The sequence below is a fragment of the Cotesia typhae genome, unplaced genomic scaffold, assembly GCF_013202065.1.
Source record: "Cotesia typhae breed Kobodo isofemale line unplaced genomic scaffold, CoteBio_Ctyphae contig_22, whole genome shotgun sequence".
NCBI lineage: Eukaryota > Metazoa > Arthropoda > Insecta > Hymenoptera > Braconidae > Cotesia > Cotesia typhae.
In genome coordinates this window covers 8,610,001-8,637,442 of record NW_027423728.1, presented here as the reverse complement: position 1 = coordinate 8,637,442, position 27,442 = coordinate 8,610,001, and the positions used below count along the sequence as shown (strand labels likewise).

Here is a 27,442-nt window from a genome sequence, read left to right as displayed (position 1 = left end):
TTTTTTTTTTTTTTTTTTTTTTTTTTTATTTTTTATTTTTATTTATTTCTTAGTGGTTCACTAATTGTAGTTAAAAGTCACGGGTAAGCTTGAACCAAAAAGTAAAGAAGAGGAACAGGAAGAACAAAAAGAAGCGCTAGGACAGCAAACGAACGGATGGGCAAACAAATGAATTAACATAATTTATAATTTTGTTTATAAATTTTGGAATAAAGTCCATCGAGAGGAAAGGAAATAAAGAGAGAGGTGGTTTAAACTCCCTCCTTTTTATATGTGAGCCATTCGACTTCCAACTTCTGGCCGAGTTTCTAGCACCGAAGCTCGTTTTGCGAGTTCAGTTTGTTGGGTAGCAACCACTGAACCAGGAAACCATAAAAAGGCTCCATGGTTTACTCAGCCTCCCAAAAGTTAAATCTTAATACACTATTTCCAAGAGATTAAATTATCAGTCAAGAGGAGGAGCAAAATAAAGAAGAAATCTGATAACACGAGGGACCATGTTTTTAAGGTGAAGCTTCAATAAGTTTTTTAGAGTACTTAGTGGTAGCATTGCTTGAAATAATTTAAAAAAATTTCCCGGTATTTTGTGCCCATGTGACCTGTGTGTTTCGCAACATATGACACAATTTGATAATCGGTTTTATCAATTTATTTATTTATGGTGGTGGTTTATATAACTCAAGTTGAATTATTGGCATTTGATATTGAATTAAAAATTAGAAATTATACTATTGCATAATAACGAGTAAACTTTCATTGGCTTGCAGTTTATAGTTTGTAGTTTACAAATCCCGTGTGAGTAATTAAGATGAGCGGATTTAATAGTGAAGCTGAATATCGGGGTAAGGTTTTGAGTCAAGGAGAACCACATCGCAATCTCATTATTTAAACTTTTATTGACCATTACGGCTAATTATTGATTTGCATCATCTCTCCGAAGAAGAGTATTGTTTTATGTTACTATAACAGTTTAGTTACAGTTATTAAATTGATTAAATTAAGCAAATCCATTTATGTATATTGTCAATATTGTCAACTTGATACAATTACTTTGAATTCTTGTCGCGAATATGTCCTTGAATATTATCAAGTATTAATTAGTACACTGGTAAGTAATAGTGAATTGTATTGCTGGGAAGAAAAACCGATTAAACCGTGAAAGCACTTTCACTTACAGAGCAAAGAAGCTTGAGTGTTACGAGCAATCCATTTCTTCTTCCGGGAGATGTCAATTTATCTTCAAATATTTAAGATGCTTTTAATTTTTTAACTATCACTATTATTTATATTAATATATATAATAGTTGAATATAATTAAAAGTTTGTCTAGATCGGAAAAAGTGAAAAATATTTCCAAAACGATTTCTCTTACCTTTTCAGATGTTGACCTACTGACATCCAATTTTAATAATTAAAATTTTCTTGATATGTTTTTCAAAATAATTTATAGCTTCTCTTATATATTAATTTTTTTTTTTTTTTTTTTTTTTTATGCTAAGTGTTTAAATAGGAGAATGAATTAATGATGGAAATAAATAAAAAGCTTAATCAAGGGAACGACAGTTCTTAAAATTCCGGGTAAAAATAAAAAGAAAGGAGAGAGTGAGTGCGACTTTTGCCACGCGTCATCGAAAGAGAGTGTCCCTGTCCCTGGCCTATCAGTACACGGTGTATTAATTCAGTACTTGGCCTTAGGGCAATTATTTTTTATTACATATATGAAAACAGTTATCATTATATTCCACATGCCCACCGGTTTTTCATACCAACCTCTGTAATTCTTAAACGCAGCTTGTTCATTTCTTCCCAGCGAGTATCTATTATCGATGTCTTTTTTATTAGATTTCATATTTTTTTTTTTTTTTTTCTATACACTAGAGAAAGTATACAATATTTTTATAATTAATTATACGATCGTAATTTTATGCATTTGTTAAATAATTTTATTTATTTATTTATTTATTTATTTTTTTTTTTTTTTTTTTTTTTTTCAGAAGCTGTTCGATTTTTTTAGTAGTAACTTTTGTAGTGACTAATGATGCCATATCGCCGCCATACAATCAACACTTTGATGTAAATGGTGAGTAAAATTTAATAAAAAAATTTTTCTCACAAATTAACTCACTTATATCTTCTAATATAATTATTTTAAAAGTTTATGAAATTTTTATGGATTTGAAGAAATTAAATTGAGTAATTCTACAACAATAATTTTTTTTAACGCTCTAAGTTACAATTAAATTTGTAATACAAGCTTATTGAATAACTTTGTTCCTCTATTATTTTTTATAATAATTAAAACTATTACATACCTATAATTATTCTTCATGTATTATTAATAAGCGAGAAATTTTTTTTCTCTAATGATCGTAGAAATTATTCTTCAATGAAGTTTCATTTAATTACTTGTATATTTATAAGCTGGGAAAAATTCAAATTAACTAGAGTAAAATTAAATTATAAACAAAATCTCAAAAAAAAAAAAAAAAAAAAATAAATAAATAAATATAAATTTGAAAGTTAAGATTACTCATTTTAATATGACAGAATATTTATTATATATAACAATAGCTTAAACAAAATTAAGATTAATGTCACTGATTGTATATTTAAATCTCTTGTTAATTTTTTTAAATGGTTTCATAATTTTTCAGGCCAAAGTAATAATTAATACTTTTGTTAAAAGAATATAATTAAAGACTTAAAAAAAAATTCAAACATAAAATGTAATGCAAGGAAAAAAAAAATGAAGTAATACTAACAATGTTATCCACATATAATTTATTTAACAATTGCAAATAAAATAATTGCATTTACATTTAAATAATTAGTTATATCATTTATATTACGATCACGCAAGTAATTACATTAACGGTTGATACATATGAACTTTTAATTTTTATATCTATTTATATCTGGTTACCCTATCCACCCACATACTTATACTAACGTAATACGAACTTTCGCTTGCTTTTCCGTACAGAAAGACTCGCCATTTTATTAATATCAAATCCTTTTAGAATTTTTTAAAATTTTATTACAAATTATTAAATTTAGAAATGTCAAGCCTCTATAATCATAACTCAAGCTTAATTTAATTTTATAATTAACATATTTTTATTTAAATATTTCTTCTTTCAGATTATTTATATGGAGTAGACGATGATCTTCAGGCGCGAGCTCGCGCCGCGATAGAGACCGAATTAAATGCTTACAGAAGGAATGCTCGGTAAGTTTTAGATGTAAATAATTTTTTAGAAGGTCCTTTGAAGGAAATTTTATTTAAATCAAAACTTGTTGTTTATACTCAAGTATTAAAAAATGTCTCTATTTAAAGAGAAACATTGGCAAAAATTTTTTTCTAAACTCTTTTGGCAGTCTGTGACATTACCGCGATTAGACTGGGTCGTCACGATGGCCGTGAAAGTAAAATTCGTTGGTAAAATGATGACGCAAGCTGTCATGATAGGTTTAGATCTATAAAATGAGGACACAATGAATATATAATATATTGATAAAAAAAAAGTAAATAAATAAATAAATAATAATTTTGCTGTTATGTAACAGGAACCAAGGAAATTATGGAAACTCAAGTGCCTGTGAAGATGTATGGGAAAGTCCTTGCCCGCCAAGCAAATACCGGACTCCTTCTGGGACTTGTAACAACGTAAGACATCCATCGTGGGGCGCTCGAGGCTCGCCTTTTCTAAAATTTCTTCCACCTGCTTACAGTGATGGTAAAATATTTATTATTTACATTATTGTTGTTATTGGACGTCTGAAATATCATAACAGAGTAATACTTCAATGACATTGTGATTATGCGGTGTATTTTATTTAGCGGCAGTCTTTTCTTGCTTTGTAATAACAATAATGACCGTAAAAAATAATTATAGCGTAAATAAGATGATAAGTTGAATGTATATATGAGGAAGAAAGAAAGTTGATGGTCAAATGGTTGTTGCTCACGGGCACGTAGCTCTTCTTATATCGGGTCAAGAATGGAAAGTGAAAATTGGAACGCGGTTCATACCGCTCCTTCTTATTCTTGTTTGCTGGCTTCTTGTCGCTCCACGTTCCGATTTCTACAAAATAATTTAAACAGCTAGTACATATGGCTCAGTGTTAGCATTTGTCACATACACGTCACTTGATCAATCAAATATGTTTCTATGAATATTAGTTATGATTTCACTCTCCTGATTTATCCAACTATTTTTTTTTTTTTTTTTTTTAATATTACCAACATTGAAGTTATTTTTAAAAATTAATATGACCTTCAAAAAAATTTTAAAGAATTTGAAACTTTCTACTTTTAATATAAAGCAAAAATTTTTATGATTTTATGAGAAGAATTTCTAATTTTCATAAAAGTTAGCAACTTGTTTTGTTATTATTATACTAAATTACAATAATTTTTATAAACTTTTTCTTCAACTAAAATTTCTTCAGCAAACCGCTAAATATATATATATATATATATATTTTATTAATCTGAAGATACAGTAGTGTCTCGCGCCAATTACATATAATTATCAAAATTTAATATTGAGGATATTTATATAAATGGTAGTCACAATACATAAATATACCTTCTGTCTGAATTACACAGTCAGAGATCAACAACATGTAGCAATAACAATAATAAAAAATAATGAGGCTATTATTATTAGCATACATAATAAATGCGGGCGTAAGTCAATATATACAATCCAAATAATAATAATAATAATAATAATATTATTATTATTGTTAGTTGTAAAACAATGAATGAATGTGACCATACTTACTTGTATTATTAATATTCCTTAGGTATATCGAAGCCAAGATCATCAGTAAGCCGTCATGCTCTACCATCACCAATCGACATCATCACTCGACTCCATAAAGTGACAACACGTGAAGAGCGAAAGGCATTGACGAGTCTTACAGGCCTGTGGGCCGAACTAGTTCTCCGCGACATCGCAATGCCAATTACACCTGGTCTCGATACATTACGATGTTGTAAAGATAATCGTAACCCCGAGTGCTACACGAGCCATGATTATATCGGGGAATGTACGCCATACATGAGAGCCGTGCCGGCACGAAGTGCTTACGGTTGTAAATTCGAGACACGTGAGCAGATGAACGGCGCTTCCAGTTACTTGGACGGCTCGGACATTTACGGCAGCACCGACGGACAAATGAACCGTCTGAGGACCTACAAAAACGGCCTTGTCAACATCGAGTCCTGCGACACCTGCACTCAGATGGACAATCCGCTAAAATTCCTCTACTCGGTGATAATAAACGAGCACAATCGCATCGCCGGGGTTATCCAGCAATTAAATCCTCACTGGGACGACTCCAAGCTCTTTTTAGAAGCACGTCGAGCGGTTGTTGCGCAAATCCAGCGTATTACTATGCAGGAATTCGCTCCGAGTGTTTTAGGAGAATCTGCGGTTGGGAAACAGCTGAAAGAAGCTACCAATGGATTTTATCGGGATTATTCATCGGCAAACAGACCCGGGGCCTTTGACGCTGTTGCGTTAGCAGTTTTTCCAGCGCTTACATCACTATCGAGGTACCCGCATGACATGAACGCCACTCTAGAGAACAAACTCGATTACGTTGCCAGGGGGCTCAATCTCGATATTATCGAGTCCCTCAGATCAAGGTACGCTTACAATGGGATGCCCCACATCTGGAACACCACCACTCTGCTAATCCACATGGCACGTGACCACGGAATTCCCGGATATTTTGCCTTCCTGGAGCACTGCGCTGCCGCCCCGGGCTCTGCAACAAGGTTCATTAAATCCGAGGATGTTGCAATCTTACAAAGCATTTACAATAGCATCGAAGATATTGACTTGCTTGTCGGTGGAGTTCTTGAGACTCCTGAGAAAGGCGCTGCTGTCGGGCCGACCTTTTCTTGCTTGCTGATAAATCAATTGGCCAAGCTGAAAAACTCCGACAGATTTTGGTACGAGAATGATTTACCACCGTCCAGTTTCACTGGAGAACAACTCAAGGCTATTAAACGAGTCAGTCTCAGCAACTTGCTGTGTGCCAATGCAGCAGTGTCGACAATACAGCCGATGGCTTTTATCCAGAGCGATGAATATTTAAACGCCAAGATTGATTGCGACAGATTCGCTCCGCTTGATTTGACTGCCTGGAGAGAAAAGACTGACAATATTAATGAAGACGCTGATAAGTCTCCTGAAGTCAGTCAAGATGATAAAATGACGCCGCTTAAAGTACAATCTAACCAGTGGATCAACAAGGAGTCGTTAATTAACCCAGAAGTTCTGAGCTTGGCGCTGAAGAAAGCCGAGCAAGACTTAATTTCAAGGAAGAAACTTGAGTACAACTCCTGGCTTGAGCAGAGAACAGCAGACCCGAGATCTCCAGCTGGTACAGCTGCTAGTTTTTCAAAAGCCAACAAAGACGCATTGATCCTCGCCAACTCTTCGATATTCTACGAATTGATTACCAACGAAATAATCAACGGCGCTCACGGTCTTAAGCGTCGCAAGAGACAGGTCTTTGGAAATTCAAACGACTTTGACTTTTCGAACAACGGAGACCTGTCGGATCTGCTGCAAAACGTTGACCTGACGAACTTTTTAGGAAATTCCCGAGCTACCAATCACGAGGAGATAGATTGCCCGCCAGAAGAAGGCGCCTGCGATCCTACTACGCCGTACCGTACTTTCACGGGTCATTGCAACAACTTGCGTAATCCGAGTCTTGGGAAATCACTGACGACCTTTGCGCGGCTTTTACCGCCGGCTTACGAGGACGGAGTCTCCAAGCCGAGAATGATTTCAGTAACCGGTGCTCCTCTACCGAATCCAAGAATTATCTCAAGAACTATTCACCCAGACATTTCAAACCTCCACAATCGGTACACGCTGATGGTAATGCAATTCGCCCAGTTTATCGACCACGATCTGACAATGACCCCCATTCACAAGGGGTTCGCGGAGTCCATTCCCAGTTGCAGGTCCTGCGACTCAGCTCGCACTGTTCACCCAGAGTGCAACCCCTTCCCAGTTCCGCCCGGCGATCATTTTTACCCTACAATAAATGAAACGACTGGCGAGCGGCTCTGTTTCCCATCGATGAGATCTTTACCAGGGCAGCAGCACCTGGGCCCTCGAGAGCAAATAAATCAAAATACCGCTTTCCTGGACGCTTCTGCTGTCTATGGAGAGAATATCTGCATCGGCAACGTTTTGCGTGGATTCAGCAGCAACGGACGCATGAACGTGACTCTCCATCCAAGCCGAGCCAAGGACTTGCTGCCTAGATCTGCGACTCACCCCGAATGCAAAGCCGCATCCGGATACTGCTTCATCGCTGGAGACGGCCGAGCTTCCGAGCAGCCTGCGCTGACTGTCATGCACACAATGTGGGTCCGTGAGCACAACAGAATAATGGAAGGCTTGAGGGGAGTCAACCCTCATTGGGACGGAGAGAAACTCTACCAAGAAACCCGGAGGATCGTCAGTGCTATGATGCAACACGTTACTTACAATGAATTCTTGCCAAGATTGTTAGGTTGGAACGCCATCAGTCTCTACGGCCTCAAGCTTCTGCCGCAAGGTCACTACAAAGAGTACTCGCCAACCTGCAATCCGAGCATCGTCACAGAGTTCGCTGCTGCTGCTTACAGAATAGGACACTCGTTGCTCAGACCTCATTTGCCGAGAATGGACCAGAACTACCGACCAATGGACCCGCCGATTCTTCTAAGAGACGGATTCTTCAACACTGACATGCTGTATGATCAAGGCATGATCGACGAAATGATCCGCGGGCTGGTCGCTACGCCCATGGAGACCATGGATCAGTTTATCACTGGTGAAGTGACCAACCACCTGTTTGAAAACAACAAGATACCTTTCTCCGGTATAGATCTCATTGCGCTCAACATCCAGCGAGCCAGAGACCACGGAATCCCCTCGTACAATCACTACAGAGCGCTTTGCAATCTGAAGCGCGCGACCACCTTCGATGACCTGTCCAGAGAAATGGCTCCGGAGGTTATTGCAAGGTTCAAGAGGACTTACGCTCATGTTGACGATATTGATCTATTTCCTGGAGGAATGAGCGAGCGACCTCTCCAAGGCGGTCTTGTCGGCCCCACTTTCGGGTGCATCATTGCGATTCAGTTCAGACAGCTGAGGAAGTGCGACAGATTTTGGTACGAAACTGACGACCCAAACATTCGGTTCACCGAAGGTCAGCTCAATGAAATCAGGAAGAACACGCTATCGAAGATAATCTGCGAGAACATGGACTCCCATGTCGAGATGCAGCGCGCTGCTTTTGATCTTCCGTCCAACTTCTTGAACCCCAGAGTCCCTTGCGGCACCATGGCTGCCATGGACTTTACTCCCTGGAGAGAAATCAGGCACGGAGGCTGCCAGATCGGAGGACGCAGGGTTTTTATTGGAGAGTCTGGCTTTCCTACTCCCTGTACCAGCTGCATCTGCACTGACGAAGGCGTAAGTGATGTTGTTTTAGATTTTTAAATACAAATTTTTTTTTTTTTTAGGTCGAATTACACTGGAATAATTGTTTTTTTAATTACAGACTCAGTGCGCATCACTAAGAGTCACTAATTGTGACCAATTATTACGTGAGGCTTCGCGTGAAGCCATTTTACGTGATGAAATCTGCACAGCTCAATGCGGCTTCGCTCTAGCAGGTTCCAACCAATCTGCCAAACAATTTTCATCAACGTCATTTGCTACGGCTTCCAGTAATGCATTTAGTGGTTTTAAACTGCCCGATCTCTCACAATTTCTCGGTTAACATCATCTGAATTTCAGCGTGTATATATGTACTAAACCTCGTTACTTTCACATCATTCCCGAGTCTGAATCATATAAACTCCAAGTATACACTCTGATTTAAAAAAAAAAAAAAAAAAAAATATATATATATATATATATATATATATATATATATATATATATATATATATATTATTAAATGTTAGTTAATTATATTTGTTAAATAAAAATATAAATACTTAAGATTTTAGAGTGTATACTGAGGATTCAAACATAAAATGTACAGGATTAAATTATTGGTGGCTAAATTTAATTATTGTATTATTTAAAAATTATTTTTCTAATATAATATTTAAAAAAAAAAAAAATGTTTACTAATTGTAACTTTAATTGTAATTATAATGAATATTGACTTGTAAGACATTATCGACAAGATTGTGCTAATTGTTTATTTTAATTTTTTTTTTATTGTCTTTTTTTTTACTCATCTATTATATCTGACAAGTGTTTTATGTATTGTTGATTATATGTTAAATTTTTAAAAAGATTTTTTATTATTTCTCCGCCCAATTGCCGTCCATTAGCCTAAGAATTGACGTGAGAAAAAAATTCCGTTGATTATAATTTATCGGCTCAAATATATTCTTCTTATAATTTCATTGAAGCCGGCTATCTTCCCTTTTATTTTTAAATAAACCGGGCCATACGCCGAACTCAACTTTGTCTCTGATACTTAATCATTGCAAAGTGATCAATGAATTCGATAAGTATAGATACATTATATAAGATCTCATATTTACATCAAATATAAGCCGAGTTGGATTTAATGAGTTTTATATAACAGAAAATATAAAATTATCTTTCTGTTATTTAGTTATTTTTTTTCTTTTGATTGAAGACGGTTTAGCTGGCAGAGACTTCGTGTTTGTTGTTGACAACTGAGGAATTTTCTTGGATGGTAGTTGTCTGATCGGTGCAACGCCAAAGTCCATAAGTCTTTCCGACAGTCGTCTGCCAAAGTCTCAGAGTACCGTCCTCAGAGCCGCTGGCATATAACTCACCGTCTGGAGAAAATCTTACGCAATGCACTGGTCCGAAATGTCCTTTGAATGATTCTAAAAAATATTTAATTATTTTAATTTATAAATAAATGTTAAATAATAATTAACATACCTATTTCAATACCAGTTGAATAATCGAATTTGTACATTTTTAAATCTTCACCGCCACAAACAAACATTGAACAATCTGGATGCAAACTTACGCTGTTTACTTGAGTTGGAATTGTATATTCACGAATTTTTGTTAAACTAAAAATTAAAATATCAATATTAATTTTTTACAATCATGAATTTTAAATAGAATTAATATATTATTAAAAATTCAAAAACTTTTGACTTAAAATAAAAAATTTCAAGGTAGACAAATGGCCTTGAAGAGTCCCAATGTTACCTTATTAATTTATTTTATAGAATTTTTCAGCAATAAAAACAAACAATTTAATAATGAATTAAATATTAAACAGATAATTTATATTTTTAATTATTATCTGTTATTAATCAATAAAAATGCAATTATAATTATAGACATATAATTTAAAATTAAATAATAAAATATTGATTGTTTTAAAGCCTCTGGGAAATGAGTATTTTATAAAATAAATAAATAAAGTTATTTACTCTAAGCTGTTCCAGAACGAGACGGTATTAGAATGCGTGGTAGTAATTATTTTTCCATCTTTAGAAACTTCCATCGAACTAGGAAGAGCTGGAAAATCAAGTCGTCTTACTTCTTGGCCGTTGCTTCGATCCCATACTCTCAGAGTTTTATCGTCAGCACAACTTACAATTAATTTATTGTCATTGAAAAAAGTAACTTGTTTTATGAAGCTTGTGTGCCCAGAAAAAACCTATCAAGGATAATTTGATTATTTTATAAAAAAAAAAAAAAAAATTTTTTTTGACATTAAAGTTAGCAGCTGATAATTTTTTAAATCAGGTTATGGGCCCAGACATGCATGAAAAAAAATGACAAATGTAATAAAAATAACCTGAGGTGATGAGTCAGGCTTATTGAGATCAAAAATACGAAGTAGTTTTTCATTGGAGCCTGTGCAAAGATTGTTAGAGTCAGTGCTAAACCCGACGGACTTGACAATATGGTTGTGTTGAAATGAATGAATTTCTTCGCCCTTGATAGCGTCCCAGACTTTAGCATTGAAATCAGCGGCACCAGAGGCTGCCCGAGTGGCTTGTCGATTCAAGTCAACTCCCCATACAGCTCCTTTGTGGCCTTCGAATGTACCGATCCAGTCTCCAGTGTCACCTTGTCTCAACATGGGCTTTCCATCTGAAAATAACACCCATTAATTAACAACATACAGCCAGAAGCCTCTTGTTGGATTAAATAAATAAAAACTCCAAATGAAAATTGTATGAGACAATCACAATCCTGGAAATAAAAATAAATATAATAAATTTAAATGAATTCAGTGATGTCAAATCACAATAGCGACCTTAAAGTATCCGCGAATAAAAGTCTGAAGCCTTGAAAAATACCGGAACTAGGCCAAGGCGATCAACAATACGGATATTTAATATTTGAAGGATTCTCTTGTTCAGAAGATATAAATCCGCTATTTTATTTATTTTATTTTTAAAATAGGTAAAATTATTTAGCTTATTATTTTTAATTCAACAAACCTTTGCACGCTGAAATTAAATAGTACCCAGTATCAGTGATGCCTGAAAATGCCAGATGAACAACAGGTCTCGTGTGTCCACTGCATGTCAGAGGTGTTTGTCTTAAATTCGCCATTTGTTTATAATAATAATAATTATTATTTTTATTAAAACTTGACAATTAAATTTAAAAAAATTGTCAGATTTAAATTTATAAAAAAATAAACAACACTTGTCAGTAAATTATCCAATTTACAGGTTATCTTCCTGACAATTCTTGCTGATTTACTTCTTCTATTTACAAGTTAGTGTGTAAATTTATTATTTTATAAAAAAATTACAACTTTTTCTGATGAAAAAAAAAAAAAAAAAAAAAAATACAAAATATTTTAAGTAAAAAATAAAGTTGATTATTTGAAATATTGATTATTGGTTAACATTATTGTCACTGCAACTGAGTATTAAACTTAAATGAAACCCTTCGACTGAGTACTTGTTGGGTTTATTTTTTTTTTTTTTTATTTTAATATAAATGTTTGTGTTTATGTACGGGTGTTATATGGTTAATTGTTTGTTATTTAGTGAGAAACTTGTAACACTTTCGGCTGGTATACAAATACAAATAACCAACAACGTCTAGACTCGTTTGTTCATTTCATGCGTTTCATACTGATTAAGACTAATGGTGGGGCATTTTAATATTTTTTTAAAAATTACCTCTCCCCTTACCTGCTGAGTAACAAACTAAATCTTCTGTATTTAGAAGCTAGAGGGCGGTAGTTGTAATTTCTTAACAGCTCCTCTCTGAAGATAACCAAAAATTCTTCAATTCTGAGAATAACAAAGGTATAAATATATTTACGAGAAACTAATTGAATTTTTTAATAAATTATTATTTTAAAAATTAAATAAAATATATAATAATGAAATTTTGTATTGACAGCTGTTTTATTAATTATATGTAAGTAAATATAATTTTTATAAATTATTTTTTTTGTAATAAAACTAATTTTTATTGTAAAAATTTATAGAAAAAATCCATGCTAAAAATAGTGGAGTACCGAGAGTAAATTAAAATTTAATTTTTTAAATAATCTACATGGTAATAATAAATGTAAGTACAAAAAAAAAATATTATTTTGTTTTATTTTATTAAAAATTCTCATTGAAATTATTTTTATTTAACAGGTGAATAATTTTAGTAAAAAAAAAAAAAAAAAAAAAAAAATCAAAATTTTTAATTTTAAGGAATTAAATTGAAAATAAAATATGGAAGCAAAAAAAGAAAGAAGAAAAAATACATCAGTTGACTTACAAGTTAAACTAAAAGCCATAAATGACTACCGAAACGGAGTAACAACGACAGACATCTCCAAAAAATTAGGAGTTCATAAATCAACAATACTCCTTTGGGTAAAAAAAGAAAATGTAATAAAAGAATGGAGCGACGGGTGCCAGAATCACATCCCGGAGTCCAGGAAGAGACTGCGCAAGCCAGTGTATGACGAGGTAGACAAAGCGATGTGGCTATGGTACCAAGAACGGCTTCGAACTGGAGCACCCATCAGTGGGCCGCTTATCAAAGAACAGGCTTTAAAATTTGCCAAGTTGCTGGACGATGAGACCGAGTTCAATGCCAGCCAGGGTTGGCTCGCGAGATGGAAAAAGCGTAATGGGATTATCAGTTTCACGCATGATGATAATAAGCCTTTAGACAAAGATAAAGATAAAGATAAAGAGAAGGATACAAATGGAGATAGTGAAATGGAGGTCGAAGAAGACTCCAGGTTTTCTTTTGATGAAATAGTCGCCAAAGAGAAGCTAACTCCCGACCAAGTATTCACCTACGGCGAGACGAGTCTAGCCTACCGAGAAATTCCAAGCGCGCTGTTGAGCTCCAAGCACAAAGCTGACGTGGAGCAGTTCAAGGGTCTCAAGGAGCGAGTCACGATGATGGCTTGCAGCAATTCCTCAGGTCGATTCAAGTTGCCGCTGGTCATAGTAGGCAAAGCTACCATTCCTAATTCTGTTAAATCTCTGACCTATTTGCCGGTCAAGTACAAATGTAAGAAAAAAATATGGATGAACCACAACTCCTTCGAGGAATGGTTCTACGAGGAGTTCGTGCCTGTGGTGTCTAAATTTTTAGCGAAGCAAAAATTGCCGGAAAAAGCGATTTTATTCGTCGACAGTTCGATGACCTACACGCAAATTTTGAGGAGAGGAGACATCAGAGTCGAGTTCTTTCCCAGCCAGGTGGCAAATATTATGTCGCCCATGAACCAGGAATTTTTTAAAAGCGTCAAGATGCTGTACAGGCTCAGGCTCTTGTCGTTTATTCTAGATAATTTTAATACCGGGCTTACTGTAATAGAGTCGCTGTCAAAGATCACTGTTCAGAATGTCATCTTTTGGGCGACTAATGCCTGGATTTATACTCCAGTTTATAAAATTGTCAATGCTTGGAAGCAGGTAATTTTATTTTAATTTTAATAATTACATCTGATGTTTTTTTTATTAATTATTAATGTTAATTTATTTTTAGCTATGGCCGGAAATTGTTGCTAAGATGGAAAACCCTCTGGGAAATACAGAAGACGCTGACCAGTCTATCAGACTCCAAGCTGAGGACTTGATAAACCAGATCTGCGACCTTCTGAAAAATTATTACAATTTTAGAGAAATAGACATTCAAGAAGTTAACGAGTGGGTTTCCTCCAGTTCCTCGGTGTCTGAAGAGTCTTTCAATGAAGACATTATCCAGGTGGTGAGAGAAGAAAACGAAAAGGCAAAGAAAGATATCAATCAAGTGGATCCTTCGGAGTATCGTTTGGCGCTTAAAAATAATTTAGATAAATTAATAGAGCACTGTACGGGCAATAAACATTATTCGGCTCTTCAGTTTGAGGCTTTGAAAAGTGTGCGTGACTCTTTGAAGTCTGAGTTTTAATGTTATTATTTTTTTCATAATAAAGATTTATTTATAAAAATTAAACAAGTCTTTTTTTATAATCCAAATTTTAATTTTTTACTGAGGGTTGTTTACATTTTTAAATATGAAGGGTGGGGGTATTTATATATGCCCTCCATATTATTTAAAAATTAGCCTTGAAATTATAACCTACAATTTTTACTCTAATTGAGTTTACGTAGTTTTAGCTATTGTTAAAAAAAAAACAATCAATTGAAATTATTTTTAAATGTTTATTATTAATTGTTAATAAAAACATTTTATTTTATTGTAATTTTTAATGACAGGTTTATAAAATTAAACAAAAATGGAGAGTCAAATAAAATCATTGATTGAGTATCGAAAAGAACTTGGTGAGGAAGATGCACACCTTAAAAAAATTGCAGCTCAGATACAAGAACAATTATCTTCTCTTGAGGCAAGTATTAATTTTTTTTTATAATTAAACCATTAAATTTTTTTTTTTTTTTTTTTTTTTTTTTTTTGAATTTAATTTGTTAAAAAAAATTATAAAAATGATCAGATTATTAAAAAAAAAAAAAAGTAAAAACGTCGGTTAACTTTAGTATATTATATTATTTGTGATGAATTGTAGGTTGAAAGACTAGCCCTGGCTCAAATCGTCGCCAAGTCAAAAGAAAAAACAGAACCAGAAATTAAAAACATCAAAATGTCGCCTAATAGTCGTCTGAAGGAGCTAAATTTGAATGTACCGAGCTATTTTCATGCTAAGCACAATGTTGAAGAAGAAGAAGATGAAGATGAATATTAATGTTAATTATTATTTAATATTTTACTGTAAATAATTAATTTTATTAAAGTATTTTTTTTTTTTTTTTTTTTTTTCAGAACAGATTTATTGATTTTTGACAAAGCATTTATATTTTACAACTGTTTAATAATTAAATTATTGATTGTAGTAAATATAAACTTTAATATTAATTTACGGTCTAAAAATTGAGAGTTTGATATCGATAATAATTATAAACTTAAGAAAAATAAACTTATGTAATAACTCCATCAGTAACTATAAGTATACACTAATAAAACTATTTCAATCACTGTCAAAACTTTACAACCAACAAATTGTAAACTCCAATGTCTATTTGAGTAATTTTTAATAAAATATAGTATTTATAAATAATACAAAATTAAGAAAACCAACCACGGACAGCGTTTGGATTATTGTGCTGGTGTTCAGGTTCCTCCGGTGGCTGCATAGCCATCTCTGCACCCACTCGGTTAATTAAAATCTGGACTCCTTCAATGAGCGCCAACAAGACTCCTCCGATGAGCGCACTCCCACCCATCGCCCAAACTCCGCTCCTGGCTGCAAGAACTCCTCCAGTGAGAAACCCGCTCGCGATAGAGTTCCAGGGGTCCTCTTTTTTCCTGATGTGGATGAACGCACAGTCTATCGCAGAGAACGTGACGCCCCAGACCGCGAAGTTACCAGCTAGCACTGGGGCTCTCTGTTTCACTGCTGTTATACTACCTATCAGTCGTCTGTTGAATCCACTGGGTGAATTGCGGTACCCTTTTATGAACTGGAATAATCCTCCGCCCACGGAGCCCAACACGAATGCACCTCCACAGTCGTCCATTATCCTCCAAGGGCATGGTTCTCGCATGTAGTCTCCCATGATTTGTCTGTAATTTTATTCAGTTAATTAAATACAAAATTATTTTAATTAAATTTAATTTTGCAGTCACTTGACAATTTTTTTATTTTATCTAACAAATAAATTTACTCCGAAAAAAAATTTTTAATTCTTTTTGTTGTAATTTATTTGTTAAAAAAATGATTAAATATCTGCTAGAATAACTTTAATAATATTTAATTATTTGTAAGATTCATTTTTTACAAATATTTGAGGTTATTTTATTTCACAGATGACGAAATTTTAGAAACTCGATGACAATCTTTTAATTCATCATTAATCTATTAATTAAAAATTAAAAAATTTTTATTTTATTTTATAATTACCTTTTTTTTTTTGGAGTTTTTAAATACTCGTGCACCGGTTATAAATTTACTATATAGAATGATATAAAAAGATATGAATATGATAAAGACTGGAATTATCTAAATTATCAACGAGAAGTTGGCGCTCGACAGTTTTGTGGCTAACTTCATGTCAAAAAATCGAAATTCAATTTGGTGAGTAAGATACAGCTTGTTTTGTTTTGTTTTGTTTTGTTTTTTTTTTTTTTTTTTTTTTTTTTTAAATTAATCAAAAATTTATTTAATTTTATTAAAAATTAAAAAAAAACTAAAAAAATGTATTTTATTTTACAGGAATTTTGATATTTAATCCATTTTTTTGGAGTACCTGACAGTTTTTGTGGTTTTTTAATTTTTTGTTATCAATCAGCTGTTTGCTACAAAATATTTATAAATACATTATTATTATTAGTGATAGACTTAATAACACGTAAGCATTTTTAGATAAATTTTTTGGTTAATATATTTTTAAAAATAACATTCAAATTTTTTTTTTTTTTTTTTCTTTTTTAGGTAATTTATTTTTCCTCCATGGGACTTTGTACCTGAATGTGATGCAATAAAAGGTAATAAAAAAATTGATATTTTATTTATTCCCAAACAAGCTCAATAAATATAATAATTTAAAACTAAATTTTTTTTTAGGTAGTGAAACTATTAATTTAAATAATAGAAATGAAAGAATAATAAAATAATGATGTAGAATGTGTGTAATCTTTATAAACGTGATTACGTATCTTGGAGATATTAAAATAACATACCATAGAAGAATAAAAAATAAAAATAAAAATAAATGAGCAAACAATGAGAAGAAATCCTGTTTACCTTGGGTTACTTAGATATTATTAGATACTGTAACGAGTCATTTCCTCACCAATATACGGGAGAAAGATAATAAATAAAATGAGTAAATTTGTTGTCATAAAACAGCAGTCGTTAGAAGAATTTTCGCCCGTAAAGACATGTGCTTATTAATGATATAAAAGATGGACAACAACACAGCACGTGTGGCCAGGCCTTTTCAAACTTTAGAGGAGCTGTACAGTAGTTTGGAAGCTCTGGAAACTTGGCCGGAGATTTGCAAGCTCCGAGACTCAGCAGAGTACGTCTACAATGGCGAGGAAATTTCACTGGGAGAAAACCTAGAAAATTTAACTAAATTAAGCCGACGCAAGCAGCCTAAAACTATTGTCTGTCATGATATGAAAGGCGGCTATCTGGAAGACAAGTGAATAATTTTTTTTATTTTAATTTATTGTTATTATTTAAGGTCATTTAATAATAATAATATAGATTATTTATAAATTATTGCTTTTTAGGTTTATTGATGGTTCTTCAGCAAATGACTCTTACGCTTTTTACCACTGGAGTATCATAGACATCTTTATCTATTTCAGCCACTACACAGTGACGATTCCTCCTTTTGGCTGGATCCAGACAGCTCACAAGCATGGAGTCAAAATTCTCGGAACCGTGATCACCGAGCGAACAGACGGTGAAAAAGTTTGGGAGAAGGTTTTATCCTCAGTAGAGGAAACTAAAAAATTCGCAGACACTCTGATCCTGCTGGCCAAACACTTCAAGTTCGAAGGCTGGCTTCTCAATATTGAGAATAAAATAAATCCTAAAGATATGGAGCAGTTGAAGTATTTTATTCAGTACTTGACTTATGGGATTCACAGCGAGATTGATAACGCTGAAATTATTTGGTACGACAGTGTTACGAGTGACGGCAGCTTGCTTTGGCAGAATAAATTAAATGAAAAAAATTTGTAAGGATTTTTTAAAAAATAATTTAGTGTCTTATTTATTTATTGATATTTTTTTGCAGAGACTTTTTTGAAATTTGCGATGGAATTTTCTTAAATTACAACTGGACTGGCCCTGGGTTACTCGAGAGTCGTTCAATTGCAGAACGTACAGACCGAGTTACAGATATTTATGTAGGTCTTGATGTTTGGGGTCGTGGATGTCCTGGAGGCGGTGGTTTTAATTCCATTGAGGTAATTTTATTTTATTTTTCGCTTGGAGTAAAAATTTTTTCATGTTTAATTTTATTTTAGGCGATTAAAAAAATTCGCGAGTATGATTTGTCAGTTGCGATATTCGCTCCGGGTTGGACTCACGAATATTTCAATGGACATACTTTTGAGTTACTTGAAAACATATTCTGGGCGCAATTAACTCCTTATATGTATATACATGTACCTATTTATGAAAACGAGGTCTTTTCAACGAGTTTTTGTCACGGATATGGAGAAAAATTTTTCTACAATGGAGAAAGCCAGGAAACTTCTTCGGCTTTTTATAATTTAGCTTTACAGGAGACACAAATTTCAGTTCCTAATTACCAGTTGAGATTTACTTATGTTAATATTCCAGAGGCTAAAAAAGACAAAGATAAAAAAGATCATAAATTACCGGTGTGTTTATTTGAAACTCCCTTTCAAGTAATTCAAACTCAGGGTAATGAAATAAATATTATAGAAAAACCAGAGAAACAAATTTATATTAAATATTTTACTAAATATTCTTATAATGGAGGAGGCTGTATTCAAATAAATGTCACTCGTCCGCAATACCATAGGTAATTATTTTATAAAATAATTAGTGAAAATTTTTGGTTGTTAATTTTTAATTATAAATTTTTTTAGATTATTTTTAATACATCTTAAATACAGTACAGACATTCAGATTATTATTATTCATCGGTCTGATGAAAATAATGATGTTCAGGATAATTACAGGACACATTATCCAGTACTTGTTGTTAAAAGTGATACAACTACAAAACATTTGGAGCCACATGAAAATTTTGAATTGAATTATCAATGGAAGCAAAGGTTTGTATTTAAAATAATTACTATTTTTATTATTAAATTTATTTAAAAAAAAAAAAATTTGTCCCAAAAAATTATTTTTTAAGAATTGCACTTTTTATTTTTAAATTAAAATTTTATTTTTTAGTTACTACCGTTCAAATATGAAGACAATAAATGAACTTGGAGTAATTTTCACCACCCCAGGATCATATTGCCTTGGAAAAATCCAGATTCACCAAATGCCTTCAATTATTTAAAAAAAAATATAAAATAATTAAATAAAAATTAAATTAAATCTTATAAATATTTTTTTAATAATTTTTTAACCACAAATTAAACTTGAACCTAAAAAATAATATAACTGACAGCAAAGTATTATATTTTAAAATTTGTAATAATATATGTAACAGAATATATATATATATATATATATATATATATATATATATATATATATATATATATATATATATATATATATATATATATATATATATATATATATATATATATATATATATATGAACATTGCCAAAAATATCAGCGCCGCAGTTTATTCCTGCCCTTACTTACAATGTAAAAAAATTGAGCAGGTGATCACGGAGACTACTAACGGTTTAAATAACTTATAAACATTACTACGCACAAATTCGAGAGATTAAAAACGCAAAACAGTGTCTGTTGCTGACAAATTAAACAACTCGTGAGTTTTTTTTTTTTTTTTTATTCAATACAAGTTTATTTATAAGTCCGGTGATGTGTAAAATAATTATTAGTGTGTTTATTGAGTGATTATTTATAAAAATGGCTTTTGAATCCGGCGACGCAAAATGTATTCCTGACATCGGCAATCAATTGAATAATTTTGAAATAAATAATGGCATTAGTTATTCATACAATTGTCGCTCCATTCATCACATTGACGAGAATCATGATGTCAATAGTTACAACAATAATAATAATAATAACAACAATAGCAGCAATAAAAATATTAATAGTAATCAATCTCGGTCGAAAGGGGAAAATAGTGAAATAAAAAAAATAGATGTTGCAACTATGACAGATCCTCTGTCAATTGATTTTCGGAAAACTTCTGAGTACTTGGCTCGCTGTTCGAATTCATTTGGAGTCTCTCGATTTGATTCTTCACTTATAAATGGTAAGTTTTTTTTTATTAAATGACACATATGATTTTAAAAAATTGTCTGAAGTCAGCTGACTTCAGTATCATTTTTAAAATTACAAAATCAAATGAACTGACATTAAAAATTTTTTTTTATAAATTTTCTAGCAATAAAATTATTACAAAAAAATTCTAAATGTAAAAATGATGACAGTATGACATTAAATGTAATTAATAATTAAAATTGTAGATCTGCCAATTTACCACTGTCCAGAATGTCCAAGTAAGTTTGAAGACCGTGATTTATTCAACGAGCATTTGGAAGATCACAAACAAAGGCCTCACATCTGCGACATTTGCGGTGCTAGTCTCAAACGCAAGGAGCACTTGGACCGCCACAAACAGGGGCACAACAAGGATAGACCCTACAAGTGCTCCCTGTGCTGCAAGGCCTTCAAACGGAACGAACATTTAGCTAGACATCAAATTATTCACTCTGGTAACAAGAACCAGATCTGCTCAAAGTGCGGCAAGGCTTTCTTCAGGAAAGATCACCTGAAAAAACATATCCAGAGTCACAACTCCATCAGCAGTAAATCCGTTGAGTCTCAGAGTATTGAGAGCCAGGAACGCAAGGAAACTCTTGACAATATCGCGATGATGGTTAGACAATTAAGAGCCCCGCCTTTTTCAATAATTCGTACTTAAATTTTCATTTTTTTTTTAAAGAAAAAAGTTCTGGGCTGAATATTTTAATTTTTAATCAAAAATAATTATAAGGTTTTTTTTTTCAGTGTTTTATATTAATTTTTATTTAAAGTATGAATTTTTTAAATATTATTTATACATCGATTATTATTATTTTTTTTTTATAATAATATATTATGATAATTGAAATTAACATTTGGCTTAATTAATCATTAAATGATAAGCGTATAGTAATCAATAAGTATTAAAAAATATCAAAACTTGAATATTTAAAAAAAAAAAATTAATATTGGCATGTTATAATTAGATATAGCGAAATACTCATATTAATTATAAATGAGATTAAGAATTTGCCATTTAACAAAAACTTTGTTATCAATAATTTTTATATAATTTTTTTACAAGAGTAATTTTATTATTAAACACTAATATATAATATAATTAAGTTGATATTATTTTAATTTTATACTTACCGAGAAATGATTTAGATAAAAATGTATTAAATTAAAAAAATAAATGACAATGAATATTAAACTTCGACTTTATTACAATTTGTGTATATATATATGAATATATACATACATATAGGTATGTGTGAAGATTACAATTATATATAAAGCATTGAGGAATGTTTTTAAAATTATTTTATAAGTTTTTCCAGTTTTTTTCTTTTTAAACTATGGCTCTGTTAATTTATTATTTTTATTTTGTGACCTATAAAAAAATAAAACGAGATCATGAAATCACTTTGATATTTATTGAATTCTTTTTATTTTTTTAATTAATGTATTTAATTTGTCATTTTAAATTCTGGAAGAACTGTTACAAATAATTATTAATTCGCAAAATATATAGGAGTCATTATTAATAATTAATAATTATAAATAAATGGAAGGCTTAAGTAAAATTAATTATTAAAATGCTAATGGAATTTTTAAAAATTATTTCTTTTGTATTCTTTGTACTTTGTCGATGAATTTTAATTTTTTTCAGTTCTATACTATTTATTTTTTTTATTTTTTATACGGTACTTTTGTATGATGGAATTTTTTAAGGAAGATTCCGAATTGCTTTCCTTACTCACACGCTACAATATTTATTATGTAACTATTACAATTATACGTTTGTCTACATAATACAATTATCACTCAACACATTTTTTTTTTTTTTTTTTTTTTGTATGCTCTTTAATAACACAAGCTTTTTTTAATTATAAAAAATTATTACTGTCTACATCATTCAATATCCAACGAATCAATTTTAATTACAAATATTTTAATTTTAAATTAAAAATAAAAAAATAACAGAGATAAAAATTAAAAATTAAAATAAAAAAATATTTTAAATAATTTATTGACGTTTTTCAAGTTTGATAAAAAATAGTTCCAGATTCGGAGGACCTTGATGATGTATAAAAAAGCACAATTTAAATACCAAGCATACAAATGCCACGAGAAAGCTTTGATGTCTCAGGTGCTCTATATAGCCATTTCAACCCTACATCTTTCAGCTCCGTTATCTAGTTTGCAATACAAAAAATATTAAATCTCTTTTTCCCCTTTCTCATAATCTAGATGTCTACATTATTTTCCTTATACATTTTTATTATTACTATTTATTTTAATAATATTAAATTTTAAGTAATCAGCACAATAATTAATTAAACCCTCAGTTGTCTCTATAATCAAATTAAATTCATACTTGAGAATGTTTAAAAATAATCGCCAATTTTTTTTTTTCTTTTCTTTTTTTTCATTCATATCAAGCATTTTTTAATTTTTGTATACAAACTTATCTTCTACAATTACTACCGATTAATCATTATGATTATAAGTAAATATTACGATGGCGTGGAATAGTCCAATATAGCTTCAATACATCATTTTACAATAATATTTTTACATTAATACTTATGGCAACATATTTATTATTTATGCTATTAAATGGTATTACATATGTGCTTTAAAGAATATTTTTTATTATTATTATTATTTATTTTTTAATTATATTGAGGTCTCACAAAAACCTGAATTTTGGCTTTTTTTTGCCAAAGACCGAAAAGTAAGTTGATACTTTTTTTTTTTTTTTTTTTTTTTTTTTTTTTTTTAATTAAAATTAATTTAATTTCAAAATATTTATTAAAAAACTATGATTGCATTTTTTTGAGATTCATTAATTAAAATTTTCAAACGCGATAAAAATATTTTTTTAATTATAAAATAATATAACCATTAAAAAAATTAAAATAAAATTTTGAATGTTATACACTCAAAAATTTTTTTTCAACAACAAACTTTCGGTCATATATTATAATTATTATTAATATTACACTAAATTAATCTTAATTTTTACATTTAATATAAATCTATATTATTTGCCACAGCGTACTACGAAAAATAATATAAACTTGATGATGTATTGGTAAAGTAAAATGGCACTGTATATTTAAAAAAAAAAAAAAAATTAATTTACGAAATTGTTAATCAAAACTGAAAATAAAAATATTATTTTTTCATACGGAGGATCACAAAAAATCACAACCAGAAGTCTACAAGAATAATTACCGTCAGACTATCAACGGATAATTTTAGTAATCTTGGCCTTCAATAATTATTGATATTATTACATACATAATAGTCAAATTTATATATATATATATATATATATATAAATTTATATACATAGTAAGTAAAAAAAAACATTAAGAAATAAACTTATTTTAATAATCAGTACTCAACAATATTTAAAAAATTTAAAAGACAATTACAATAAAAAAAAAAAAATATAGTAACAAAATATGTATGTAAATTTTTGCTTCGCTTCAAGCGTAAGTAGCTGCCAAAATAATTTTAGAACAATAAAAAATACTGAATATTTAATTTTTAAAAACAAACGCCTAAATTTTTTTAGTATTGCAAATAAAAATATATATTTATATATATATATATATATATATATATATATATATATATATATATATATATATATATATATATATATATATATATATATATATATATATATATATATATATATATATATATATATATATATATATAAAAAACAAACAAACAAACAATAATATCTCTAATGCATTTAATAATTGAATTATTATGACCACGAATTTTATTTATGAAAATATTGATTTTAAACTCTCGTCAATCTGTACAGTAGGATAAACTAGTAGCAATAATTATCAATTATCATTATTATGATAATTAAAAATCGTCATTGTCTTGTAAAAGACAGAATTTGTTTATCCATCGTAGAGCTAATAAACGAATGCTTACCTTTTAAGGATAATTGTAATTCTCAGAAATTTTTGACATGACTAAGAAAGCTGAGTTCGTGACTTTGATACTGGCTAGACGTAGCAGCGTGGACGCCGACAGCTGCTTGATGAGCTGCGGCATTAACTGCCGCGAGATGATGATGATGATGGTGCGTCTGATGGCTGCTGGTAGTCTGATGAGAGTTAATGACACTATTATTTGTCGGATGGGGAACCTGAAAGCTCCCAGATGGCGGGGCTCAGGACAGGAGGGGGCCAGGATGCCCACCGGGCAAAACAGACGAAGTTGATACTGCTGTTGCTTGCATATTCGTAACATTGTTTTGTGGTTGACTCTGTTGTTGACTTCCTCCTGAAAATTAAATAATAAATAATTTAATTGTCAATTTTTTTAAATGTATAAAAATAATTTTTTAAATATTTAAAATAAAAAATAATTTCTCACCAGCATTTTGACTGAGTTCAGCTTTAACTCTTCTAGCAATATGACTCCGCGTATGTTTTCTAAGATGGTCTTTCCGATAGAAACCTTTACCACATTCGGTGCAAACATGCCTCTTTTCCCCAGAGTGTATAACGAAATGCAAAGTCAATTGCTCCTTCCGTTTGAAAGCCTTCAGACAAACAGTACAAACATAGGGTCTCTCCGGATTGTGGCTCTGTTTATGACGAGTGAGATGGTCTTTACGTTTAAGCCCAGCGCCGCAGATATCGCAGACGAACCGACGCTCGAGAGTATGACCCAGGAGATGCTGCTCGAGAAGCTCACGTTCAGGATAGGCCATATGACACTCTGGACAGCAGTAAAGAGTCGAGCCATCAAGAGCAGTTGTCAATCGTATTTCTCCCGGTTTTGGTCGGGGCTTTTTTTCCTTTGGTACTTTCTTCTTTTTCTTCTTCTTGGTGGTAGGCGACATCATGATATTTGGCGTGGTCGTCGTAGCAACTGCTACCGAGGTCGTGTGTGCTTGCATCTCAGACTCTTTTTTTATGCTCTCGGCGGAGTATTTTAAAAAATGGTGCAAGCTCAACGGCAACGTACTTGCTGGGAGGTGACTCAGGTAATCCGCGACTGTCGATCCAGGAGTTGCCAGCGATTGCCAGGTTGCCGGCATTGAGGCTGGTGTCTGGGTGTGAGCGTGTTGCTGATGATGCTGGTGGATTGACGAGTAGTCTTGCTGGCCACTGTCATTTGTACTGGCCGAGTCACCAGTATTTCTCTGCTGGTCTTCCGATTTTTTTTCCTTTTTATCTTTTTCTTGGAGTAAATTACACACGTCCTGTTAATTAAAATTAAAATTTTTATAAATTAATTTTTGATTATAATAAAATTATTAAAATAAAAAATTACCTGATGATAAGATCTTTTTTCTTGCATCCCCGGAGAATTAGTGGGACGCTGCTGCTGCACAGACTGTGCTTGTGAATAGGGTACATTGGCATAATGAGAATGTACATTACTATTCGAATAAGTAGTTTTATTACTAATCATCCCCTGGCTCTGTCCAGTCTGACCGCCATTTATTTCGGAGCGGTACTTTCCCACGACCGGTACCCCGATCGGAGGCTGATTGGGAAAGTGATTAGCATACCTAGCGGTGCTTCCACTAGTACCGTCAGCAGTAAACTGATGAATACTAGGGATTGTACCAGGAAAGTGACTTCCAAACGGTGGGAAATTCATTGCAGATACTCAATGCGTCACCTGGAAACAACAGTACACAATTAGTTTCAATAAAATAAATATAATTACATAATTTATTAGCTGTAAATCAATAAGATCCCGAAAAATCCACCCAGCACCTTACCCCATTAGAAATTTTTACTTTTATTTATAATTATTAATCAATCAAATAAAAATAATTGTTAAATTGGAATAAAAAAAAATAAATATTTTTGATTTAACACGCGGTTACTCACTCCAGCCATCGCAGCTCTTACTCTAACCCCGTAGCCGCTACCCAAACCACTTCTCTCACTCTCACTGAATTCCCTTTGGTTACCAACCCTCTCCGACAATGGCCGTATATAGTTGACCCTGCACGCTCTCAATACTCAACTAGATTTTTTTATAAATTTACATCAAGGTCAAATAATCCCAAATTAGAATAATTATTTTTAAAACTAATTAAATTAAATTATAATTATAATTATAATTGTTATTTTACGTAACCACTGATCAATAACAATAATTATATTATTTACAGTTCCGTAAGTAAACGTCGATTATAGCGTAGCGTCATAGATTTTGCAGCACCCGTTTAGTACCGTAACGAGGTCCAATTTTCACTCGTCAATCATTAATCATGACAATCACAATTTTTATCACTAAATAAATTCGTTATAAAATATTTCTTCTTAATTTTCATGATAATAAATGATTTCTTTTTTTTTTTTTTTTTAAATTTAATTTTAAACAAAACCAGAACAACAATGTTCATTTGACAGAATATAATTTTTTTTTCCTAAAATAAAAAAAAAATATATAAATAAAGATATTGATCAAGTAAATAATTATAATGTATGCGTGTGTCAGTATAGATATAAAATGGCCGTAAGCCGGTACTGCGGTTAATCCTTCACTTAAAACTAAAATAATAATAAAAAAAAAAAAAAAAAAAAATGTAGGATTTAAAATAAATAAATAATTTGAATATAAATTTAAATGGAGGAAGAGGAGTATATATAATGCTTACCATTTATACGGCCTTGATAATATGACATATAAGTCCTCGTTGTCGACCGTAAGTCACTTGACGCCGGCTAGGTATTTTATTTAAACAAATAAATCAACAAAATAAAATGATTGTAAACAAAATCGAGTTTACATTTGTTAAGTGTTGCTGGCTGTGACTATTATTATTATTATTGTTATTATCAGTATAGTGAGTATTAAAAAAAAATAAAGGAAAGTAAAATAAGGAGCTCCGTGACCGTTGACACCTGTCTCTTGAGTCCCCACCCCACTGTCCGCCCTCTACTGCGCCAGCCTCTTAACTATTTTTTCTCTGGCACTCAGCGGCCCCCGCGAGCATCACCGCTTCCCTA

General features: G+C 31.5%; 6 protein-coding genes across 9 annotated transcripts in view; 3 read left to right on the top strand and 3 right to left on the bottom strand.

The window, feature by feature from the left end:
- Positions 1-84: 84 nt before the first annotated feature.
- Positions 85-8,907, top strand: LOC141524212 (uncharacterized). Its single transcript, XM_074237938.1, has 6 exons — positions 85-508; positions 1,995-2,080; positions 3,142-3,229; positions 3,568-3,737; positions 4,813-8,501; positions 8,590-8,907. Exons 1-6 carry the CDS (start codon positions 498-500, stop codon positions 8,809-8,811), a joined length of 4,266 nt encoding a protein of 1,421 aa, XP_074094039.1. The 5' UTR covers positions 85-497; the 3' UTR covers positions 8,812-8,907.
- A 255-nt stretch (positions 8,908-9,162) lies between these two features.
- On the bottom strand, positions 9,163-12,112 carry Wmd (serine-threonine kinase receptor-associated protein wmd). Its single transcript, XM_074260081.1, has 5 exons — positions 11,495-12,112; positions 10,843-11,141; positions 10,472-10,701; positions 9,966-10,102; positions 9,163-9,907 (listed from the first exon to the last, which is right to left on the bottom strand). The coding sequence occupies exons 1-5, from the start codon at positions 11,607-11,609 to the stop codon at positions 9,696-9,698; spliced, it is 993 nt and encodes a 330-aa protein (XP_074116182.1). The 5' UTR covers positions 11,610-12,112; the 3' UTR covers positions 9,163-9,695.
- Positions 12,113-15,530: 3,418 nt separating this feature from the next.
- Positions 15,531-16,568, bottom strand: LOC141538543 (mitochondrial import inner membrane translocase subunit Tim17-A-like). Its single transcript, XM_074260082.1, has 2 exons — positions 16,432-16,568; positions 15,531-16,094 (listed from the first exon to the last, which is right to left on the bottom strand). Exon 2 carries the CDS (start codon positions 16,085-16,087, stop codon positions 15,596-15,598), a length of 492 nt encoding a protein of 163 aa, XP_074116183.1. The 5' UTR covers positions 16,088-16,094; positions 16,432-16,568; the 3' UTR covers positions 15,531-15,595.
- Positions 16,478-19,575, top strand: Engase (cytosolic endo-beta-N-acetylglucosaminidase). 2 transcript variants are annotated; one of them, XM_074260080.1, is made up of 9 exons: positions 16,478-16,605; positions 16,744-16,879; positions 16,963-17,015; positions 17,095-17,677; positions 17,847-18,221; positions 18,281-18,452; positions 18,513-19,036; positions 19,104-19,292; positions 19,417-19,575. In XM_074260080.1, the coding sequence occupies exons 4-9, from the start codon at positions 17,436-17,438 to the stop codon at positions 19,526-19,528; spliced, it is 1,614 nt and encodes a 537-aa protein (XP_074116181.1). In that variant the 5' UTR covers positions 16,478-16,605; positions 16,744-16,879; positions 16,963-17,015; positions 17,095-17,435; the 3' UTR covers positions 19,529-19,575. The 2 variants fall into 2 exon arrangements, with proteins under 2 accessions (XP_074116181.1, XP_074116180.1); XM_074260079.1 differs by having other exon boundaries at positions 16,479-16,605; positions 17,769-18,221.
- A 258-nt stretch (positions 19,576-19,833) lies between these two features.
- LOC141524425 (uncharacterized) lies at positions 19,834-21,318 on the top strand. The gene is made up of 2 exons (XM_074238302.1): positions 19,834-20,430; positions 20,645-21,318. The coding sequence occupies exons 1-2, from the start codon at positions 20,076-20,078 to the stop codon at positions 21,100-21,102; spliced, it is 813 nt and encodes a 270-aa protein (XP_074094403.1). The 5' UTR covers positions 19,834-20,075; the 3' UTR covers positions 21,103-21,318.
- A 347-nt stretch (positions 21,319-21,665) lies between these two features.
- LOC141524419 (uncharacterized) overlaps positions 21,666-27,442 on the bottom strand; it is a 6,586-nt gene continuing 809 nt past the window's right edge. The window contains exons 1-6 of one of the 3 annotated variants that reach the window (XR_012478702.1): positions 27,091-27,442; positions 26,315-26,859; positions 25,746-26,099; positions 24,840-25,674; positions 24,393-24,746; positions 21,666-23,539 (exon numbers count right to left, since the gene is read on the bottom strand). The exon at positions 27,091-27,442 is cut by the window's right edge and continues 809 nt beyond it. Coding sequence is in view for 2 of the 3 variants with exons in the window: in XM_074238288.1 (XP_074094389.1) it covers positions 24,634-24,746; positions 24,840-25,674; positions 25,746-26,078 (1,281 nt within the window). In the remaining variant the exon portion in view is untranslated. Of the gene's footprint in view, positions 23,540-24,193; positions 24,747-24,839; positions 25,675-25,745; positions 26,100-26,314; positions 26,860-27,090 lie in introns of those variants that run through there. The other 2 variants (XM_074238288.1, XM_074238289.1) reach the window with 2 other exon arrangements.

What these genes read in the sequence shown, in the direction of transcription:
- LOC141524212 (XM_074237938.1), top strand. An exon ending in GCTTACAGAAGGAATGCTCG is followed by an intron (nt 3,230 to 3,567) that starts GTAAGTTTTAGA and finishes GTTATGTAACAG; the next exon opens with GAACCAAGGAAATTATGGAA. An exon ending in TCCACCTGCTTACAGTGATG is followed by an intron (nt 3,738 to 4,812) that starts GTAAAATATTTA and finishes AATATTCCTTAG; the next exon opens with GTATATCGAAGCCAAGATCA.
- Wmd (XM_074260081.1), bottom strand. Translation starts at nt 11,609, where the DNA reads ATGGCGAATTTAAGACAAACACCTCTGACATGCAGTGGACACACGAGA. An exon ending in TTTAATTTCAGCGTGCAAAG is followed by an intron (nt 11,142 to 11,494) that starts GTTTGTTGAATT and finishes TGTTATTTTCAG; the next exon opens with ATGGAAAGCCCATGTTGAGA. An exon ending in TTCAACTGGTATTGAAATAG is followed by an intron (nt 9,908 to 9,965) that starts GTATGTTAATTA and finishes AATATTTTTTAG; the next exon opens with AATCATTCAAAGGACATTTC.
- LOC141538543 (XM_074260082.1), bottom strand. Translation starts at nt 16,087, where the DNA reads ATGGGAGACTACATGCGAGAACCATGCCCTTGGAGGATAATGGACGAC.
- Engase (XM_074260079.1), top strand. Translation starts at nt 17,436, where the DNA reads ATGGACAACAACACAGCACGTGTGGCCAGGCCTTTTCAAACTTTAGAG. An exon ending in GTGGTTTTAATTCCATTGAG is followed by an intron (nt 18,453 to 18,512) that starts GTAATTTTATTT and finishes ATTTTATTTTAG; the next exon opens with GCGATTAAAAAAATTCGCGA. An exon ending in AATTATCAATGGAAGCAAAG is followed by an intron (nt 19,293 to 19,416) that starts GTTTGTATTTAA and finishes TTTATTTTTTAG; the next exon opens with TTACTACCGTTCAAATATGA.
- LOC141524425 (XM_074238302.1), top strand. Translation starts at nt 20,076, where the DNA reads ATGGCTTTTGAATCCGGCGACGCAAAATGTATTCCTGACATCGGCAAT. An exon ending in TGATTCTTCACTTATAAATG is followed by an intron (nt 20,431 to 20,644) that starts GTAAGTTTTTTT and finishes TTAAAATTGTAG; the next exon opens with ATCTGCCAATTTACCACTGT.